Here is a 23,613-nt window from a genome sequence, read left to right as displayed (position 1 = left end):
CCAGATGCCAGCAATTTGGAAATTCTAGATCCATATCATATAAAACACAACAGGATATTATTGCCTTTCAGTCAGCAGCAGTAATGTCCCAGGTTAAATATGTGCCACACTTAAGAAATACACAGATTAAACAGACAGAAATGACGTAGATTTTCTCTATGGAAAAAAATTAGATTGAGCTTCAGTAAAATAATTTTTGAATATTAGAACAGTGGAACAGGGTAACTAGGAAGCTTGTAAATATTACTTCACTGGAAGCTTTTAAGAACAGGTTAGACAAATATCTATTGGCGTGGTGTAGATGTTTTTTCTCTATCTCACAACAAAGCAGTTGTTGATATCAAAACTGTTGATATGCTTTCTAGAAGCACTCTCCAGCCTTCTACTTCCATGACTCTGTATACCAAAATTATAAAGTATCATATCACCAATTAAAGAATATTAATCTGTTCCAACAATACAGCTCTCCAGAGATTTGATCCACAATACTTCAGATAAAATCCTAAAAATGGAAATGATGTAACCACCCTGATTATTTTACTTTATCTTCTACTAGAAGAATATACTTTTAAAATTACCTGTTTTGTTAACAACTTCCTGTAATTCAGTGACAGAACTGATTATTGCAGCAAGGAGGTTAGAACTAGTAAACCAGCTGAATGCTTCAGCACAGTGAATTTGTTCCTCTTCATGACCTGTGAAACAGAATTGTAGCTAGCAATAAAACTGCATAACTTAGATAAGGCACGCTACTATCTCCAGCTCTTTCAGAAATTGACCAAAACTAAGTATATAAGCCACAAACTAATTCTTCTTTCAGGACAATTTAGACTGTATTCCAGAACTACTAAAACAGAAAAGTAGATGGATCTAGTTTGGGAAACATTTTTGATACCATTTATCCTTGTAGGGGGATGCATGAACTGGTCTGGTAACAGGAAGGGTCAGGAAGACTACATAATTGCTAAAGAAAAATTTAGAAATCCTATACTAATATTTTACCTGAATCAGAAAGCAACTTTTTGCACTTTTAGTAGGAAATAAATGTTAAAAGGGATTAATAAAAAAAGAGGAAATATCTTTTCAAAAAAATACATTGATGGTCAATCATTTAGGAACATTACAAGATATTTACCACAGAGAAGATGCAGTAGCACCTAGTCTGAAATCCGTAATGCAAATGTCAAGGATATCAAACAGTATGAGTTCATGTGTGCAGTTTTAATTTTTCTTTCAATGCTTTACAGACTAAGCATTTCATTTTAGAGGAAATTACGTTTGTCAAGAAATCCAGAAATCACAAATCCAGAAATTACGTTTGTCAAAATGTCACTAAATTTGTCTTTACACTCTATTAATAACAACATTACTATTTGTTAGTCACTAACCATGTAATTTGACCTAACACTTATCAAAGAAGAAAACAATTAGCTTACTTGACAGATTATGCTTGCCTTTGGAGTCTCCTATACAGACTAGAATTCCAATGCCTTCTTTGCAGCCATTTACCCAGGAGAAGAGGGAACTAGAAGAGTGGGCTAAAACTTTAAGTCTGTTAGCTGCCAAAACTGCAATCACACCTCTTCGGAATACATGAATCAGGCCTGTGAATTTTCTTTTCTTCAATTTTGCTTCATCTTGATTGTTTTCCTCTACATCAGAGAGAGCATGAACTAGGGTCCTAATCTCCTGGTTCACCAATTCGTAAATGTTGACCTGATCCTGGAGAAGGTCTCTTTGGGAAGACATAGCACACGATCGGCCATAGAGAGGATACAGGGCACCTGCCAATAGCGCACAGGCTGCCAGGAGAGATGAATGCTCCTTCTGAACCTGCATTAATGTATTTTTCACAGAAACATTTTCAAGGGCCAGTTTCTCCTGTCTTTTTTCAAGGACATAAATTTTCTCCTTGTTTTTCTCTGCTGTTTCTTGGTATTCCTGGGATAAGAGGAAAAACCAAACAAAACCAGAAGGAATATTGACTAGAACACCTTTTTTAAAATAACGAAATAATTTTTACCTAGACAAAAGCTAAAAGAAAATTCTTTTTTTTCAGCTTCAAATAACACATTAAAGGAACAAAAATTATTAGTTATGACTGCCAAAGTATCTCTCCTAGCAAACAGTTACAGAACCAGATATATGAAAACGAATCAATAGTACAATGAAAATTTGCAGTCTTCAACTACAAATGGACTCCAGAATTCTGATGATAATCCACTAGTACTGCAATAGCCACAGAAGGTCCAACAGTACCTGGCTGTCCACAATACAGTTTTATGAGTTGGCTTAACAGTAAGCAATTACATGCTCCAATTTCAGAAAAAACATTGCTCTTCAAAGCAGAAAAGAAAGTTAGTGCAAGAGAGAGGAAAAATAGAAGGAAAACTCTGGAAGATAAACCTAGACAGATTGGCAGCAGCTGGGAAAGGGGAAGTAAAGGTGATCTCTTAATTACTTTGCAATCAACCCCCTACTTATATATTCACAGATTAATTAGGTCTCATACAGAACTGAGTTTTCCAAAGAACAGTGTAACACAGATATTTTTATTTTGAGTAGTGCCATCACAGATTTTTTCAACTTGCAGAACATTTTTTCTTTTCCTCTATATGCCCTGAAATAGGGAAAGAGGAAGATTTAAAACAGTAAATCTGTATAGCAAAATGAAGATGCTAACAACCCAGGGAATGCGAGGACTAAAGTTAGACCATGCAGACTGGTTGATTTTCGTAACATGCAGCTCTTGTACAGGAATCAAGACACCATGCTGGGACCTCAAAGACTTAGACTGGCTGCTTGATGCACGAGAGTCCTCTATGATTGGAACAACCACTTGAGGCTACATTTAAACAGGATCCAGCAGTATAAGGAGATAATAAATTTTAGGTGCTGTTCACAAAGAACCCACAAGCTCAAGTTAAAGGTTTACTCTCCAGTTACAATACATGGACACAAAAAGGCAAATATGAATGGAATGACAAGTCCACATGATGAAGAAAAGAGAGGATTATGCTAAGCTCCAGCTATCTCTCTTAGAGCTATAAGCAATTTCATTAAAAATGGGATGAGGTTATTCCTGTTAGCAGTGGCCAAAACAGAAGTAAAATGGTGTCATCCAGCCACATTCCCATGTGTTTCATTTGGTACCGGTCCCAAGCAAGTGGTGAGGGGGGCACCCTAGTTTCTCTAGGGTGTACAACAGGGGGAAAAAAATAAAATACATAGCTATCCCTAGAATGGAAATAAAAGATTCCATGCTCCCACAGAGATGTACTCTAGTCAGTTCAGAATGTCTTTGACCAAATAAATATTTTATTATTTTTTTGGAAGAGGAAGAATTTGTAGTGTTATTAAAATACTTTCAGTGATACAAAAATAGAGTAGGTAACTAAAAGATTTAATTACAAAATGCAATTTACAGGCCTCATATGTCACTTTAGTACTCTAAAATTAAGTATGAACACGTACAATACTTTCAGTACTACTGCATTATTTACAGTGCTTGATTTTTATAGAAAAAAACCCTGATAGCATGACTGGAAGGAACTGAAAAGGTAAGCTGAATTTAGAAAACAACTTACAGTTTCTGGCCATCACAGGTGAAAGGCCAATATCTGAGTAAACAAAGCGTGATCCCTACAGGGCTGTTGGGCAGCAACACTAACATTCAGTACCCTGCCTAATTAAAGCTTATTTTTTAAAAAATCTTAGTGGTTTTATGCTCATGGTTATATGGTAATACGCAAAAGAGAACAAGACAATCTCTAACTACAGAAATGTAAAAGTTTTGTAAGAAAATACACCTTCTTGTTTATACTGGCTAATAATTGCTTTTGTCTTACTCCACACTGTTTCTAGTGTTTTCTTCGAAGCTTAAAAGCACAGTTTTTGGAAGGGATATAGAATTCTTTTCCTGAACACTGGCAAGACAGCTGGTGCTTGAGCTTTGAGGGACACCTCACTGGGTTGCAGAGCTTGGTGGATTCCAAGAATCCTTAACAAAAAAATCAGGTGCTACTAGCAACACTACTTTATCCCACTTCTTATTGGGTCCTTACCCTTTATTCTGGCATGAAAACAGAACTCAGAACTAGAAATATAATGACTCTATGACTTCAAAAGCTTTTCCTGTATTTCAGCTGTTTTATTTTTCTAAATATATACATCTATACATATAAATAAACAACATCAACACCACTGTCCTCCATTTCTTTCCTGAGTTTTAAGTACATGGGCCAGACATGTCCATCAAAGAGACCCAGTGGATCAGGAACAGTATAGTTACATGTAATTCTCCTCCTTTTTCAGTGATTGCACTGACTTTTGATACAATTGCAAGATACCACAGCCTTTAGCTAATTCACCTGCCCTGCTGTAAAGGCAAGGCTTCCAAACAAACAAACAAAAAAAGCCAATAAAAGACTTTTTTTTCCTCCCTAGAGGACTTTTTCCCTTTCCTATTTAGCAAACCTTTTATTTTTCTGTTGAAATTAACATTTTTAAAGTAGTTACAGGATTTTTCTCTTACAACACTTTTTGCATATCAGAACAAAACCCTTCTATTTTAAGCGGTTGCCACAAAAAATGGGGACAGATTAATAAACGTCTACATAATAAACAAACAACAACTGATAGTTAAAATTCAGAGGACATTTCCTATGAGACTGTGCACAGTCTGAATAAATAATTTGTATGAGGCTAAGGAACAGGCACAGTAACATTTTCAAAATGGCACACTATCAAATCAAGAGGACTGCACTCCTGCTACAAAAGGCAAGGAAAAAGGATGTGCATTTTAAGCTCCATTGAGGTCCATGGAGACCACGGACAAAGAACAGTGGTATCTATAGAGTGCCTCGGTTATTGCTGATCTGTGATAAGGCCACTCTGGGAATTTCTGCCCTACAGAAAAACAGTGAAACTGCTTTCTGATTACAGCATCCATCTGACCTACAGTAACAGCTGTGAAGTAGTACCTATTAACATCCATAGATCCTATCTCGGAGTCAGGGACCCTGAACAGTACTGGCTGGGGACAGAAGCAGTGGCAGGTGTCATTGCAAAATCTGAAGGTTTTAGTAGCAATGTTACATTTTAATCGCAAGGAGACCATTCTGAAAAGCCCTAACTCTCTACTGCAGTTCTAAGAAAACAAAACAGTAATTTCCAAGATATATTACTCATATTGCTGTGTAGTTAGAGCTCTCAGTTAACTCCCGAGAGTCTGAATTGACAGTCTTCAGTTTGCCTTCGCACATGTACCAACAACTGCAAAAATTAAAAGCTAGGAGCTCAGAGGAGAAAATGTCTGGAAGAAAGCATGGAACACTGGTTGAAGACAAAATTACAAACAAAATGATGCATCCTATGATGTACCATCAGCTTTGTGCAGGACAGCAAAAAACACTCACCTTCCCTTTCCAGAAAGGAACTAACACCTACAAGGGATTAGTTCATTAAACTGATTGTAATTAACACTCAGGTCTTTGGATGGAATATATAGCAAATTGCTACAGTTTCCTTGTAGTGGTAGAAAAAATGTCCTAGAGTGATGAGACCCACAGTTCTACAATGAAATACAGAATACTGGCAAATTATATTCCACCTGCACTGATTATATGTTTCCTATAGAACTTAATGAAAAAAGCCTGTTAAAATAATTAAATATTACGTTCTGTATCTTTATGTAAATAGTGGCACTCAGTAATATCTAAAAGACCCTTTGAAGACATTCTGTAATGTGTGGCACATTTTTCCTTGTTTCCTACAGAAATAAGGCTACAACATTAGTCTGTCTGCACAACTCTGATCCAACAGAGCAGTGAACTTGCAGACAAATATGGCTAACAGGCTCAAAATAAAATATGTAAGACAGTCAAGTCTTACAAAAAACAAGCAATCAGATTTAGGACAGTCCTAACAGCAGACATCCATGGACCCTATGGATCCCAGAAAGTGAAAGTCTTAATCTGGTATTTCCAGGTCCAAAGTCAGTCGCAAATTAGAAATCTGGAAGAAATCAGACTGTCTTCTTCCCAGATTGACACTGAATGGTAAGGAAGGCAAACTGGAACATGGGATTGAAAAAAGATGAGACAAAGTTTTGTTGAATCATCTAAGTGTATACATACATTGTGCTGCCTAGATTACAACACTACCAGCTTGTACTCCAACACTATATAACCTGTGTTAGAAAACATGCCCAGATGTTTCTAAGGGAAATAATTTCCTTTTTAGAAACCCAGTAGTCCTGTACAGCAAGTTCACAGATAAATTCTTTTTCAGAAGACATGCCTAATGCATGCTCCACAAAAGAGAGCCATGTTTTCAGTACATGCTCTGCTTGCTCTCTACACAATCCAACTGAGAAGACTGGCAGGTTCAGCACCATGCCGAAGAATGGTGCAGTACTGCACAGCACCAATTCTCCACAATAGGCTAGAGTTGTGAAAAGACATGACTCAGACCTTTCTTTTGTGCAGCTTCCATAGGAGGTAGAAATCTAAATTGCATAACTCCACTTTTACTTTAGGAAGGAAAATTTTTAGTTTTTAAAATCAAAACTAAGCTTCCTCACTTCATCATTCTTTTTGTTGGCAATGATTTTGTAATATGAAACTAGAAGATACTGGGAGAACTTAATATAAGTCTGGATGCAACTTACTGCACTCAGAGGGATGCTTTTAGCATTGCCAATATCCAATGTGAAATGTAAATATCAAGCAAAAATTATATACAAGATTTTAACTCATTCCCAAGAAATTACCATAAATTGCTCTGTCTAAAGAATACCTCACAAATGCATTTTTTGGAGCACAAAGACTTCCAAGCCCAGAATCTGAGTCAAATACAGCATTCTTCTGATTAAGTAAGTTTCAGATGGTAGTGACAAGTAACAAGGCATATCTTATTTCCTATATTTCACAACCCTTTTAACTGAAACATATGTAAAGAAATGTAACCTGAAAGACAATGAATTGTGGTTGTAGAATAACAGCGAAAATTTTAGATTGTGAATAAATTTTCTAACAACCAGTGACAAAAGTTTTACGTTTTTGAACCACCGCTTACTGCAGTATCTGTATAACTGTTGAAATCTACCACTGTAACTGCTAACTGGTTCTTAGGGTCAGAATGTATATACCTAAATTTATCCCCAGATGACACCACATTACTGCTACTCTACAGAGTCTTCGCAAAGCATGACACTGAAAAAGTAACTGCTGCCCTATACAATTCTTAAGATAAGCAATTTCAATCTTACAGCTTTAACATTCTCAAAAAAAAATCACTAGCAACTGCTAGATCAAATTAAGCAATTCATTTCTGGAATGTTTTAACAAAGTCATTTATTTCTTATTATAAATGAAGTTAATACTAGCACAGTGGTGGTTTAAAGATCTATTAAAATTCCCGAACAACCTTAAATTGGTTAGAAGCTTAAACCACTGAAATAATCCATTAAATATTTACAAGAAAAAAAATAAATCAGAAGTTCACAGTACCATACCTGTGCCCTTGCATGAACTTCCCCAAGGAGACCTGAGTACTGCTGTTCCAGACACTTTTTTTGTTTCTGCCAACAGCTTTCCTGTGCTTTCATCTGTTCAGCCATTTTGCTAAAAGCATCTTCCTGGCTCTGCTGAAGCTCCTTCATAGTATCTGACTTGTTCTTGCAAACATATTCTAGGTGAGATATCTGTGTGACAAGCATTTAAAAAGAAATTCTTTTCTCTCTCAAAACACCTTTTCACTTCAATTGTACACATTAATTTAAGCACAGACTATTCCAACATAAAATCTAAATTGTAATTTCTTCAACATATTTATTAAAAGTAAGTAAAAGCTTTTCAGGACAGATTACTTACTTGAATCTTGCAACAAAACTGAGACTTATTTTGGAATAATAAATTTTCCTTGGTTTCAGTTTTGTCATCCTTATACCACCTTGCAGGTATCTGTTGCCTTCTTTAATGGAAACCTGAACTGGACACTTCCCATATTTTTTTGAAACAAGCACATTAAATCTTGTGCTGCTAAATTAGTAATCTGAGTATACCAGTCCTTTAGCAGTTTCAAAGATTGCAAGTAATAATGAAAAAACAGCCCTTAATTTTATTTTTTGCTTTCTTGGAAAGCCAAGATATTCCATATATTATTAAGTATTAAAATTATTTCAGGAAATTTTAGTGTACAGAACGTTTTTCTCACAAGTAGCTCATTAGTTTATGATGTGTTTTCAACAAACATGAAGGGACTCACTCTGTCTTTAACTTTGCAGCTCCCATGCAAACTAAATGGAGTAATGAATCAGGCTAACAATGACCTCTAAATACACATGCCTACACTTTGTTACTAGAGAATATCAGCAAGATGTGCCTTCCAAATAGATCACACAAAACTACAGAAAAATTTTGTTCTCAGAAAGCAGGTACAACACAGGTAACAACACTGCCCCAATTCCCTGGAAAGCTGGTAAGTACATGAAAAGAGCCCTAGAGACCTCACAATCAATCTCAATAACCACACTAAATTAAAACAGAAGAAACAGTAAGACACAACCCCCCCAAACACTGCCAACAATGTTCAATCCCTTCCCTTCCCTTCCCTTCCCTTCCCTTCCCTTCCCTACTTCAAAAGGAAAACAGAAACGTACACCCAATCTACACAATCCAGAATTTATTTTACACTATCCCTCTTTAGTAATTTCCATTGACTGCTGAGGTATTTACTAAATGATGGGTTGAGTCAAAACGATTCACTGTCACCAGCCCTGTCCCTTACTCGGGCCAAAAGAGTGGTCACAATTCCAGCAGATAAGAAATGTCCAAAAGAGGTTTTCCCTTCCTATGCCTCAAGAACAAAATGTGAGGGCAGCCAAGATCTGGAATTGCTCTACTAGACTGTAGGACTGGCCTGATCAATGGAGCCGGAAAAATGAACTGAAATCCTGAAAAGCGGCATTTGTTAGTCTGTGGAGCCTGTTTAAGGTATTTAAAAAGAGGTCTTTTCTTTCCTAAAAATGCAGGGATTTATGGGGAGAAAGGCCACGTAAGCTTACCCACATTAAAATCATTCAGAAAAGTAGAGCTTCTCCGTTAAAAAAATACTGTCATGTTTTATAAAAATAAGTATTTTCTATTGTATTTCTGAATACAGATTTCATAAATTTCATAATCCAAAAGTTACAATTAAACAAAAAAAACCACACTGGCATTTTTTCAGATAGTACCTCTGAATCATAAACATATAATTTAAAGATCATGTTCCTGGAGTAAGTGCTTTTTGTTTCTGTTTTATGCTAAAATAAAGACTTGCTTTATTAGTGTAAATGACTAAGTTCTTTGAATTGCTTCATCAGTAAGATTAATTTATTTTCTTTTAATTAGGTCCCTGTGGCTAATATTGGCTAGTACTATTAGCATGTCCTGCACAGAAAGTGGAGCTTAGAGACTTCATACAGACTTCAGTCACATCTACATGCCCACAGCAATGGCATCAAACTGAGTTGTAGACAAGCCATAATTAATGGTATTGAATTATTAACGTCCAAATTCTTTTTGAAATAAGATGAATGTCAGTCCTTTTTAATGATACTGTGATGTGGACAAATGTCACTGAATTTAATAGAGGTAGCTGGTGCCTAAGGACACTTACCTTCTCATTAGCCCTGCTGAGGTCTAAGATCAGGGCATCAACATTCTCCTGCAAGACTGCACAAAGCTCAGACCACGAGAATCTATCTAGGATGCCTTCTGGTTGTTTTATAAGCACACAGCCTGCTACCAAACGCTGGTATAAGCTATGGAGGAAGGTTAGCTTCTCCTGAGACAAAAAGAGAAATTAACTGTTTTATCTGAACAGTGTTAGAATCCAAAGAGATGCATCATATGTGTAGTAATGTGAGCAGCACACAGCTGAAAAAATCCCACAAAGGTCATTTCAAACCTTTTCAAAAGCAGTATTGTTAATATTTGCAGTCATATATTAAAGCCAGAGTAAGAAAACTGTTTTTACAAAATTTGCCTAATTAGACATACTATATAAATAAAGCAAGCCCAATCCTGCAGTGGTCACAACCATGGCCTGATACAGACAAAAATTTCCGTGCTATTAGTATATGCAATTTAATCGTTCATGTTAACACTTCCAGGTACTTTCAAATTGTACCCACTTCCAATATTTGCATAGAACACAGAAAATTGTTTGCTTGGCTTGGCAGCACAACACACTGTTTATACAACTATCACTCTAAAGTCTTTAAAAAATTGTTTTTGCGTGGATTATGTATCACTAAACAGCTAGACAAAATAGGCTTATAGCTTCATCAGTTAAATTCCACAAGCCATGCCTCATTCATTTACACTGATTTTAGTCAGTAGTATAATAAATTGATGCAAGTTATAAATAAATTTTAGCAACAATAGCACGCAGCAGAAATTCCAGCCTTCATGCTTTTAGTACATATATACAACTTAGCAACTTCGATTAAGACAACAATAGAAAGCTGTACCTCAAAAGCCACAAGAAACAGAGCCTTTATTCAGTCAGTAAACCATTGTAAAAGTTCCCATTGTTTTCCAGAGGCCTTGTATGAGGCTTTACACCAAGGAATTGTGGATATCTGAGATGGGGAACTATGTTTTTTCTGAACCCTTTCCATTATACTTAGGTGCATTTTCTCACAATTATTTCATGGTATGTTAGGCAATAAAAAAATTTAGTTTAGTTTAGTTTAACTTTGTTTCTAAGAGATCTCCTAATTCTCCAAGGAAAATCCAGTGTGCCACCAACATTACATTTCTGCTTCAGCTGTGATAAACCAAGGATAATAATTATCCATTTGGCTTGAAAAAAGGGATCCCAAGACCCAAAATCAATTCACACATGTTGAATGCAACCACATTGTTGTAGACATGCTGACTTTACAATATAGCCAGGCTTCTAGTTTCCTTCACTTTAATCATTATCTGATGTGTATAACAATTCCAGCTGCTTCATGTGGACACTATTTAAATACCAGGCTGCAAAAGAGGTGGAAAGAATGTTTCCTTTTTACTCAGTTGGCATCCATGTCTAAATTTGTGGAAGTAATGAGCTCAATATGCACAACTATGGTAAAGAATATCATTGCTATTGCTAGTACAGAACTGCTTTATTGGGGGAAAAGCAACAAAATTAACATCTGCAAACAAATACAAAGCAAGAGATAATTGTTCTGATATAAGACCTTGTGAAGCAATTCCCACATATAGCACACCACAATGAGCTAACAGGTCACAAATACGAATTTCTAGATTTGTGGCATGCAGGCAAAACTACCTCAATTCCACATTTGCTATCTATCAATTGCCATGTGAATCAGTAATTAACAACACATGATGATGATAGTATTGTATGCTCCAATTGTAAAACATTTTTGTTAACTTCCAGTTTGAAAGAAAGAAATACTTGTTCATCAGGCGTAGCTCTTTAAATAAACTCAGTTGTTCAAAAATCCAAAATACTGGAAGGGTTAAGCTATCAGTTCTGATATAAAAGGAAGGAGAATCAGTATGTCCTGAGACCTTGTAGATATTAAATACATATTTCAAAATACGTATCTTAAAATCATATTTTGGGGATAAATCTGTTAAGACTTAAGAGCAACCATCTGATGTATGTAAATGTATAAAGTTGAGATTAAATAAAGACTCTTTTTGACAGTCATCTTGTCTCTGGTAATACCTCCATATCCTTCTGGTAAGCCCTGGTAAGCTTCTGGATTTCATTTTCAGATTCTGTGGCACATACTTTCTCCTTCTCCCAGCATTGCCGTACATTCTGTAGTTCCATTTTTAAAGTTTCTATTAAAGTCTCTCTGTCTGCACACTTAGTGTGCAGATGATTTAACTCTTTATTGGCATCAGCCAGGGTATCCTGAGCTTCCTGTAGAACAGAGGCATGGAACAGAGGCTTGTAAGGATTTTAGTCTATAAAATGTTACCTTAGTCCATAGCTCAGCATCACTGGAAGTAAGCAGTCATATAGCCACATGTGTTCAGAAGACTCCAGGCTAAGCTGACTGTATCTTGTCAATAATAGTATTTCAAAATTGACAATAGTCCTTCTCCACAGCTTGTAACTAGACGGCATCAGAAATCCATCTCAGAGTTAAAAGCTCCATGAAGCAGTGACCTTCAGAACCCCCTTTACCCCCACAACTGAGATGCAGAACATATAGACACAAGTTATCCTCTGCAGAGTGGAGAGCTCTCAGAGCTAGTGAAAAGATACATTATTTTCCTACGTGAATCTCTGATGCATTACAGCTGAGTCGGTAGGCAACACAGCCAGCTGTTGTTACCCACTGTATTCTTTATCTGCATGATAAAAAATGTGAGGACTCTCTTTGGAGGTTTGACCATGGGAAGAAACTAACAATCAGGAATGGTCAAAAATACAATCATTAGGTTACCAGTACCAAATCTCACAAGGTAAACAAAGAACTTAATGCACTACCCCTTTTAAGCCAAAAGATTGCTGAGATGGAGTGGACAGATACAAATGCTTTCATCTCCTACAAGCACTGGACTTCCAGCACTGCTAAAGTTTGCTAAAGGTCAAACTGAAAGAATTGTTTTTCATAAAATCATTGCTGCTTATATGGGAAACATAATAGGAAACGTACTCCCCAATTCATCAAACAATGACAACTTTTGTTCTTCTTAATGAAAATATTAAAAGATTAAAGCAATATTAAATTTCCAACGCAAATGTTTTCAGACTGGATCTAGTTTTCACTCATATATACAGTTTTATTATCAAAAATTTAAAGAGATCAGAAACTGGCGTACTGCATAAAAACCAGAACCGCCTGTGTGTAGACTCAGTTTTTGCATGAAGAATACAAGTTTGTGTTGCAATGGGTTGCAAAATTTTTAGGTACCTTACAAAGGTGCTGCAACAGAAGCAGAAGTCTTAAGTCTTCTGAACATAAATTAGTAAAGTTCAGATCAGATGACAGGAGATAATGAATATGAAGATTAAATGAGTGTTGCAAAGTATCTGTGACTAAACTGAAGCGATAAAGCAGCACATCCTCAGCAAAAGATTCTGAAAAACACTGGGAGTAGAGACATTCTATTTTGGCAGTAATGTAATAAACTGCCAGTTGGAAGATTAAGTTTAACCATGACCTCAGTACTTCCTCACTCCCTTGGCCACTGATGTAACCAGACAGGACATTACAAAAGTGGTGTGTCAGCCAAAAACAGAGACAAAAAAAATACTTGTTCAGAAACTAAAGAAAACAGTTCTCAAGTGTTTTTAACAGTTCCCAGGTAGATTTTACTCCAAGAAATTTGGGGCTGCTCATTGTACAACCGTTAAGGATGACCTGATGCTTCATACATGCACTAACTTGTCTGATAAACAAAAACACACAAGAAAATTAACAAAGGAAACAAGAGCTTTAATAAAATGTGCTTTCGTATAAACAGAGATAATTAAATTCACTTCTCCTTTTCTTGAGAAAAACAGTTAAGAGAAAAAAAAAATTATGCTGATTTCAAATAAAACAAATTTTTATTTCAGAAGTGCAGTCATTGAAATGATCAGTTATGTAGTCTAAGCTGATAACCAGAATAAAGCAGCATGCAAGATAAACTAGTCTGCTCAACAGAATACATTGATAACAGAGACTTATTCTGATAAGAAAAAAGAGATACCTTAAATCCAGAAAGATACCTTTTGCAGAACTTTCAAATTTTATGTTAAGTTCATGAAACCATACCTTAACATCTTGACTTAAAGCACACATTTTCTCTTTGGATATCTCAAGTTCTTTTGTCATCTTTTCACACAAAGTCTTCTTTTTCCCAAGCTGTGAAAAATTCGGAGGTCAAACAGGCTTTTACAGAAAGGCTACATAATCACTTGAATATAAAGTAAGAATTTTGTATATAAATGTGAAAAAATTTGTTTTCAATTCCTTTGACAATATTTATACTCCATACAATCTAAATAATGTGTCATTACAAAAGCACTAAATAATTCTTTTATAATGGTTTAAGATAAATAGCAGTGGCAGAATCCCAAACTGAGTCCACTTTTAACATTCCCATCAACTCTCAAAATATCTGACAAAAACACAGACTTTGAAATGGGTCTGAAAATGTAACAGATTCAGATTATGATTTGGGGAGTGGTTTGAGAAAACAAGTTTTCAAAGTCAGTGGCCATTTGCAGAAATTGTCGAGCTACTAGCGTAGTCTTTACTTTTTACTGAGCTCTGGATAGTACTCACATACCTGTAAAAAACAGCAATGTTCCCAGAGTCACCCAATGGTGACTACTGAACTGTTTGTGGTGTAACAAACAACAACCTTAGAGGTAGCTCATGACCGTAATGTGTACTAGCTTCACTTTCCACTTTCAAAAAAGGTAACAACACTTCATTATAGTACGTATCTTTGGTTACCTGATGATGAGGTTAGCAATACAAACGTCTGAAAGAAAGCATTGAATGGAGATTATAGTGCAGGTTACTGCCAGCACTTGAGCATTAAGGAGCAACTCAGAAGTAAAATACCCCATTTACAAAATGTACAAATTACTTTGGAAATTATATTTTTCTTTGATCTCAAATCGGGAGACCTGGCAGAACCCTTAGAAATAATTAAAGTAAATTAGGGAATGCTACTGAAATATTTTCAGTCATTTTGTTGATTCACTAGCCTTTACTCTCTACCCAAACATATTCTAGCCTCTGCACTATACAGAAAGTCAAAAGGTTGTTATCTGTCAAAAACAAAACAGTTATACACCTTTCAGTCACACAAATGAATTATATCATTTAATCTAATGTTTAATACAGTAAGTTAAAGGTGACACATGACAAGTTTATCAGCACATTTCCCATACACATACAGGTGTACACGTATGTTAATAACTCCATCAATATGTGGGGTCTTGTTGAAAATGTCTCTATAAAAAGAAGAACTACATGATTACTCAAAACTAAAACCTTACTACTGTGTATTAAAACATCCTGGTTTTATTGCACAGTGCCCTTCATAGTCCCTTTGTGCATTATTGTATTATTAAAGTTTTATTACTAAACATATCTAATACACAAAAAGCCAAAAGCAGTGTTATCTATGGGGGTGGGGGTAATCAAGAAGGACAGAGCACTGCCCTTTCTGTGCACCATGAAGGTGCTCGGTGATCTCTGGCTCCATATGACAACTTCAGGGTCAGTCACATGCAGTCCTACTGGGAAGTCTTGTGGCAGGTCATCAGTTGGTCCTGCTCTGCTTGCGATTTATTTTCCTTGACAGTTCATTCTTCTTTCTGTCAGAACACTCTCTTTGCTTTCTTAGCAGCCACCCCCTTGGTCTCCCCACTGCTGTCTCTGGCACAGTTTCACAACAAAGCACATCGCTAAGCCAAAGCCTGCTGAGTCGACTTTTCAACTGTGCTGCCTATCACGTGATATTCCTCCTCCCAAATAACAGTTCGCTGTGGGTAATATGTTCCTAGTTACTCTGCAGCTTCCAGACTTGGGTCTCAGAAGAGTTTCATAATGACTATACACATTGGTTCTCTTATCTCACTGGGAGAGACCTAACAGTACTTGCTGTTTACAGAAGTATAATTGTTTCCATGGTCACTTATTTTTGAGCCCATTGAACAAACTCAAAGGTCTTGCGGGAGACCATTCTTTTCCCAATAAAAGGGGCAAAGCCGATATACTTTTCTTCTCTTTTTTCTCTTTTTTTTTTTCTTTTTATTTCAATGTTGTGAGTGACTAGCTAGACTATGCATTTGTCAAAACAAAAGACAAAACCTAAACATGAAAAAACAGTACTGGCATTTTTACAATCTTATCACACCTTGCCCTTCTCTATTTGACAGTTTTATCCAAAGATAAGCTAATGACAAGTTTGTACAGGAAGCTTTAATAGTGCAGTTAACTTCTCTCTACAGCCTTTAAAGCCACAAATTCATAAAACATTTACACCCAAGAGGACTAATTTAATCACATTAGCAATACAAATGAGAAAATAAATGCAAGATTGTGGCTTTTCAGTCAGAGAAATAAAAGGCCAGTAGGACTGCATGGAAAACATCTTTTTTTTTTCAAGAGTAAGACTTCCAAAATTGAGATATTTCCATTATTGTCTCAGAATACTTAAAGAAAATATTGTCATGGTCCTATTTTACTTGAAAAGACCTCAAAGTAACACCAAAAGATATTTCATCATAAACACACTCATCTCAGAAAATTATGCCACTTTTTAAATGTACAGGACATGCAGATTTACATAACTGATACCAATGACTGTTGAGACTCAAGTGTTGTGTATTTAGGAATATTGCTGTATACACTGCCCAACTCTTAAATCATCATCTTTTAACTGAAATCCTAGATATGAATGGCTCGTTTTCCTGAATCTTTATTGAAAATAACAACCCCAACAGGTTTGATAAGAAAACCAAAACAAATTAAACTAAAAAGAAAAAAAGAAAAAAGGTCTTCTCCCTGTCCCCCCAAATGTAAGTGAAACTTCACTGTAGGGCAAGCTTAGAGAAACAGTAGTGACAGAGATTATTTCTTTGATATATGTGAAGCTGTCAACTCAACATTCCCACTCTTCCGACCTTTTTTACAAGCAAAATGTATGTACTGCTGCAGGCCGAAGGCAATACATATAGAGTCAAACAGTGCAAGTGTTACCTCATTAGACATATCTTCCAGCTTGTTCTGGTAAGCTGTCAAGGTACACCTCAAAGTCTCAAGGACAGAGAGGCTTGGAGGTTTATCTTTGTCCTTACAAGTGCCTGAAGAAAAATACAGAATTAAAATTAAGCCTTAAAGCCACACACAGAAAACTACTCATCCTGGATGAGAGGTATTAAAATTAGTTAGGGCTTCAGTCACAATACAAAACACTGAACAGCAGCCTTATTTGCCACAAGAGATGCAGCTGAATAGCCGTACTTTCACAGCAAACACAGCTGAAAGACATTTGTATAAAAGCTTTAATACAAGACACAGAACTGTAAATTCTGGATTACATTTCTACCTAATGTATTTGGTATGCAGTCTCACATATAATTTCTACTGTGGTCAAGTCTGTGTCATTCAGTCAGACCAGCCAACTCTAAAACCACACAATAACACACTTTGAAAAACATGTTGCCTGAAAGTTAAGTATGTTACACTTTTCCTGACATTATTTTGCTGTTGTGACTAAGCATGCGTATTATAACGTAGTACTTCATTTACTCAAAGCTTTACCAAGCCAAAGATCACATGACTATGTTACGCTTGGAGAAGTCTTAAAAACCTTTTAAATTATCTTGGATTTCATTCCAAAGGAAATAATAAAAAAAATTTATTATCTGTCTGCAGAGTCCTACATAACGTTTCAATTATAAATCTTAAAGCTGATATATCCATTATATACACACTACACTTATTTATTAAACCTTTAGACAGAGACTTCTGATCTGGTTTCCTTAATTAGGGACATATGAACAAGTTTGAGCATTCCAAAGCCCATAGTACCATGTGCTAAGAAAGGAAAACAACACTGTATTGATCAAGAGGTCACAAGATGTCAGCTGATATTAAATTTCCAAGAACAAACTATTCCTTTTTTTCTGGTGTTACAGCAAAATACCATGTTATTGACAGACTCTTCTTCTCAGAATTATTTATATTAGTTTGCAGCATTTATAAACTTAGTTTGTAACAAATTATAGTATCATCTTTTCCACAAGTCTTAACACATTCTAGTAGCAAAACTAACTTTACCAACACTAATAGCGTCCTTATTTTGCAAAAGTAGTGAAAAAATCTGTGGCATTTGAACTCCAGAGAGGCTAAACAATCATAACTCCCAGCAGAACTGATTGATGATACATGTGTATCACCTCTGAAAGGTTACCGTCACTAAGCAATTCACCAAGGGTGGCTCAGGAAGTCAAATCAGATACTAAACTCTAAACCTTTTCTTTGGCTCTCCATAAAACTTTGTCAGCTAGACGAGGTGCACTTACAGACTTGCAGGTTGTTTTAGTATTTTTTAAGAATCCTACGGCTAGTGTTATCTAATAAGCATGACATTCTACTCAAAGCATTACACAAAAATGATAGATTTGTCCTGTAGGCTATAAATAATGCACCAGTGGTAGTCAGTGGAAAACTTACACACATGCACAAGTCAGAAAGTATTGCCAACAGTCATTCTGAAAATTTTTCCAATTACTTAGCCTCTTCTCTCCCAACCCTGTGATAATATCAGAAAGCATAAAGTACTACTCAGATTGGACACTAACTTTTCACTTTGACTTGCTAGCCAACTGTTACTGTCAAAGTCATACCTAGTCAACCAACGCAGGTTTGCAAGGTTGCTTTCAGTAACAGGAGCATGATCTGCTCTACAGCATGCAAATGAATTGAAAAAGAACACACGTTCCAGTGACAGCCTTCTGCTCTGTCCTATCAGCCATGCCAGTGGACACCTATTTACCACAGTTTCTAAAGGTCTACAGAGTCAGCGAAAAGCAAAATCTTCCTAATGAGACTCCAGTGCCCTTAACCAAACCTCTTGAGTCCTAGAGATGTCCAAAATAGCAATGTTACACTTAGAATCAGCCTAAGAAAAACTCACAAAAGGTCAGATTTTATGAAAAGTTTAGACTTCACATCTAAGAAACTAGAAACGCCTTACTATCATTTTTATCACTTAACCACAGCTATAGTTAAGGATGCACAGGGCTCCAGTCCTGTCTTCTCAATTACAAAAGCGCCTTCTCACTACTACCCATTGTAGGAACAACTTGAAGTGATCTTGCACAGAAAAAAGAAAGTACTATTCTTCCATACTTCTAGCTCTAGAGAAGTTGTAACTCACAATTCTCATTCAGTTTAAAATCACACAGAATCACACAGAATCACTAAGGTTGGAAAAGACCTGTAAGATCATCAAGTCCAAATAACACCTATTAAGTCAATCTAGGAGTTGTCTTCAATGCTGTCACTGAAACATGCCTCTGAACTATCTTAATTTACATCATGTTTGCCAAAACGAGGCTTTTGCCAGTAAACTTTCCATGCTGGCATTTCCCTGCCTTTGCTGCAAACCTATTTTCTAGGCAACTCAGTCTGCCAACAGAAATACCAGATTCTACCTTCCTGCACTAGCTGAAAACAAGTCTATGGCTTTAACACAGGCCAAATGTCTGTCTTCACACAACTATGCAGGAGACATGCAACATAATCCAAATGGCACTCTCTTGCTGGAGAGACCTTACTTCAGCAATAGCGGGGGGAGGAGGGGGGCGGGGAAGAAATCGAATACTTGAAGCATTTGCCCAGTATCATCTAATAGTTTGGGGGAAGAATTTTGGGAAAATGCCAGGTTCAATAGCAGTCTGACAGGAGGTATACAAGTGAGTAAACTCTTAAACCTGCTGCTTCAGACTTTCTACTAATGGTACTGGGCCTGGGTAGGATAGAGTTAATTTTCTTCATAGTGGCTCATATGGTGCTGTGTTTTAGATTTTTGACCAAAACTGTACTGGTGGCTGGTGTTAAACAGTGACACTAACTCAAAGCAGCTAACACTCTTAGCACTTTATACTCAAGTTCACTTTTTTTCAGATTACTACAAACACATTTTTTTTTTTCCTGAAATGAAGACAAACTTCCCTGAGCACAATCCCTGTTGCTGAATAACCGCAAAATACGATAAACTGAACAGGGACAAACTGAAACTATGCAAATTGCCCAATAAGAATAACAATGTTGTGGAAAATTTATAAAGGTCACTTAAAAAGAAGACAACATGGATTTATGCTTGTTATCTTGGAATGTATAAAGAAAAAAAGCCTTGGGTTTTAATCTTAAAAATATAAAGCCTTTTCTTCTTTTTCCTGTATAGCCCAATCAGCACTTAAATGAAGCAGCTGGACCTTTAATACCAACAGGTTTTTAAGTAGATCTCTCAACCACTCAAGTCGAAAGGTAAAAACAAAACCAAGACAGACAGACTGCCCAGCCAGCTGTGGCTCAGGCAGCCCCTCACCTGCTAATTAGACTACAAAGATTTATTTAAGATTTTTACTTTTATTGGCACCTAGGCATTCCCATTTCAAATACGATTACATTAAAGATTTTTTTAAAATTGAAAGAAATACTGTTACATAATAAATTCGTAAGTACAACAGAGTAAGCAATAGCATTAAAAATTCAAGTTTCACACTTAGAAGCATAGTAAATATGTACAACAAGTGTCTCAGTCAATGTCCATTTTAATATTGGCTGTAAAGACTCAATCCACAGCAGAGCTAAATTTGACTTCCTGCCTCAACCGAGCCTCTGCAGAGATGCTGAAGCTTAAAAAAAATCTCTTTAAGTAAGATCTTTCAAAGTTTAGCTTAAACAAAGCAAATTAATACTGAAGTTACAGTTACTGAATCCCTAATATTATAGAAACAGGTCAAAGCTGTTCTCTGCAAGGTTTACCACTACCCAAAAGACTATTACTGCTTTGGAAACTGCATTTGGCAGCAGCATCCAGCTCTCCCCAGAACTGCTGAAGCCCCTCTGGGCATGTGGAAGTTTGCAAGATTGAGGAAAGCATACAGTTTTGAAGAGCTTTTCTATCTGATGCATCTACAGTACACCGACAGGTATTACCCACAGGAATTACATTTATAATCACAGAATAAAACTGACACCAGTTCCCAAATAAAAAAAATCTTATAGCTCATCTGAGGAAATCAATGCATCACAGATTCAAGGCTAGGTTTTTAGGGACAACAGAAAGTTCCTTTATTCAATTTTAACAGTACCAGGCCCTAAAAAAAAAATCTTTTTGTGAAGACACAAAAAAATGCATCTTTGTTTAAAGTATTATATGACCCATTTATGTCTATTGTTGCTAAAAAGCGCAGAAACTTATCTTCACAATTTACATAAAATACACCTATTTGCTCTTTAAGCAACATTTTGCCTGTTTTCTTCCAGTTTACTTGCACTGTAAGTTGGAAGCATTTTGTGTCTAGTATGTGATATTCTAACAGGAACCACACAGAGAAAACTTTTATGGATAGTTTTAAATGAAGATTTTAAAAGTGTACTATTTTTCACCTTTAAAAAAAATTACCAGCTTTGATGTTAAAGTTCAGCTTGTTTATGTTAGCCACTATTTCAAATATTTAAGCAGGCAGTAGTTTGTTGAGTTTGATATAATAATTGCTTATAAAGCTAGGTAGCAGAGTGACAACCACTGACTTACAATTAATTTTAAAAAACAGAGAAATACTTGTTCTGTATTCTGATCAAATGAATGCAATATAGCACTAGTCCACAATCCACAGTAAAAAGTATTGTGTTATATCATATGTCCTACACAACCTTTGTGAATATATGACCTTTAAGTTGCTGAAGGTTGCCTCAAAATTTGGCTCAGTTCAGGCAAAACATCTGTTCCCTTTGCAGGTATACTGTAAGGACTTTTTTCTCAGTTGGATTTAGAGCACAGCAAGTGAGCCCTTTTCTGACCGATCATATACACCCCAGCATTTGTAAATCAAGCTCTGGGCTGACAACAGCAGGTCCACATTCCGTCACCCTTTCTCAGCTAGCAAGGCCATTTGACTGCTGTGAGAACTGCTCTTATCATGTCATCAAATCAAAGCATGTTGAGAAGAGGGAATGAAAGAGGCATCTGCAGAATTCCCACAATGTAGTGACTTTGGAACATTGACAGATGCATCTGTCATTTTATACCTTCAACTAACCTGCTGTCCGCCGGCCTGACATAGCAAAGCTGTCCAAGAGTAACTCCAGCTCTCTCATGTTGTTTTCATACGTCTCTGTTAGAAAGACCTGGTGTTTCTTGGCCTTTATTTGACAGGAGATACAGACAAGACAAGAGGGGAAAAAAAGAAACCCATTAAAAGAGTAAACAGAAGAAATACGGATCACAATGGTATTTTTTTTCCCCTTTAAATTTAAATTCCTGCTATATTTCTTATTACTCTTTTCTTGCGCCAAGAGATCTAACATGACATCACAAATAAGTAACACAGAACCCCAAAACACACTTAAAATAGAACTAAAGGCTTCAGGTAGTCAAAAGAAAAAGAAAAAATGGTTGTACTAAAACCTAGTCTTGATCTTCTCCTCCTTTAAAAATATCTTAATGACCATTAATTAACTGCTGCCTATCCACACAAGCAATGAAATCTATTGTTACACCCTACAAGGGCATCCAGAAAGACACCAAACTACTGGCAGACAGGCTAGAAATTCATGATTTGGCACTCAGTCAAATCCCACACCTATTCTCATTGCAAACCTGTCTACTTTAATTGTTAGTATCTTCCATGCTTGATAATGATTTCTTCAGTATCAAAAACTCCTCCTTATGCATGGAGAATAAAGCAGCAGAGTCCTTCAGCTCCTATCACTGAATTTTCTTAAAGAAAGCTGTTCACTAAGTGCAGCCTATTATTGTTCAAATCAAGACACTGGCTTTATTCTGAGGATAGAAAGATATTACAGCAGATTTTTTAATCACTACAGCAGAAAGGCTGTACCAAATCATTCTTTCTATTTATATCTGATATTAAAACTTGCAATTTTCAAAGACATGCATCCATAATTCCAGACAAGACCAACATCCTCTTGGACATACGTAGTTCTGACTTCTCAAAGAAATGTACAATTTTAGCAGCTGACTGACAAAAAGTAATACATCTCAGCAGTTTAGAAAACAAACAAAAAAAAACAACCCCCAAAAACACCTCCCCCCCAAATCAAGAGGAAACTAGCTTTAAACAACTTCATGATTTACTTATGACAAAGGTTATGCTCAAAAATGTCTCAGTGCTTTTAATTACTCCGTTCATTTTTATTATAAATTCTAACACCTATTTCAGTAATTTCCATTTCTACTTGGTGATGGAAGGTTACCCTTTTTGTATCAAAAAAAATCCTACTGTTTTCTATGATATCTATAAACTATTGCTTTAGTTATGCTTCACTGCACATGTAAGGATCCAGTCAATTTCTCAAGTGTGGGAAACATCCTCCCCAGGAAACTGCTACATACTGGTAGCATATAACTGTCAGGCTAAAAACCCAAGAAATGCATTTAATTCTCTGCAGTGTTCTTCACTATTCAGTTTAAATATTTTATAAATTTGCTTTACTCTTTCAATTTTAATTATATGTACTGTGTATCAACTAATATATTATTCATATGTGTATTTCAATGTTAGGTCCCCTGTAGCATTTACACGCCTTTCCTTGTGTGAGAGTTTGTGCTACACTTCATAAAGAATTTCCAAACCACTTCTATATAGTTAAAAATAACTACTTTTTAATCCTCACTCTATAAAATTATCTGTATAAATAGAGCTTGTAATAGCTGAGCTCCAGTAAAAATATTTTATGGGACTCAAACACATTAAAATAATTTACTGTCATGTATTGATATAATCTCAAAGACCTCACATATTACAAATAAGAAAATATAACAATATGATCAGCATCACAATAAAATAAATACTCTTTTTTACATAAACTCTTCCAGCACAGACAAG

At 36.0% G+C, this 23,613-nt stretch overlaps 1 protein-coding gene across 1 annotated transcript in view; it reads right to left on the bottom strand.

Annotated features, from left to right (window-relative positions):
* The window catches only part of CCDC171 (coiled-coil domain containing 171), a 152,607-nt gene that overhangs the window by 82,782 nt on the left and 46,212 nt on the right, over positions 1-23,613 (bottom strand). Inside the window, exons 10-17 of the mRNA XM_059833463.1 lie at positions 21,805-21,907; positions 16,727-16,830; positions 13,781-13,870; positions 11,734-11,934; positions 9,664-9,831; positions 7,517-7,705; positions 1,437-1,941; positions 579-695 (exon numbers count right to left, since the gene is read on the bottom strand). Coding sequence (XP_059689446.1) covers positions 579-695; positions 1,437-1,941; positions 7,517-7,705; positions 9,664-9,831; positions 11,734-11,934; positions 13,781-13,870; positions 16,727-16,830; positions 21,805-21,907 — 1,477 coding nt within the window. The remainder of the gene's footprint in view (positions 1-578; positions 696-1,436; positions 1,942-7,516; positions 7,706-9,663; positions 9,832-11,733; positions 11,935-13,780; positions 13,871-16,726; positions 16,831-21,804; positions 21,908-23,613) is intronic.

The sequence above is a fragment of the Gavia stellata genome, chromosome Z (genome assembly GCF_030936135.1).
Source record: "Gavia stellata isolate bGavSte3 chromosome Z, bGavSte3.hap2, whole genome shotgun sequence".
NCBI lineage: Eukaryota > Metazoa > Chordata > Aves > Gaviiformes > Gaviidae > Gavia > Gavia stellata.
This window is presented reverse-complemented; position numbering and strand designations above follow the sequence as displayed.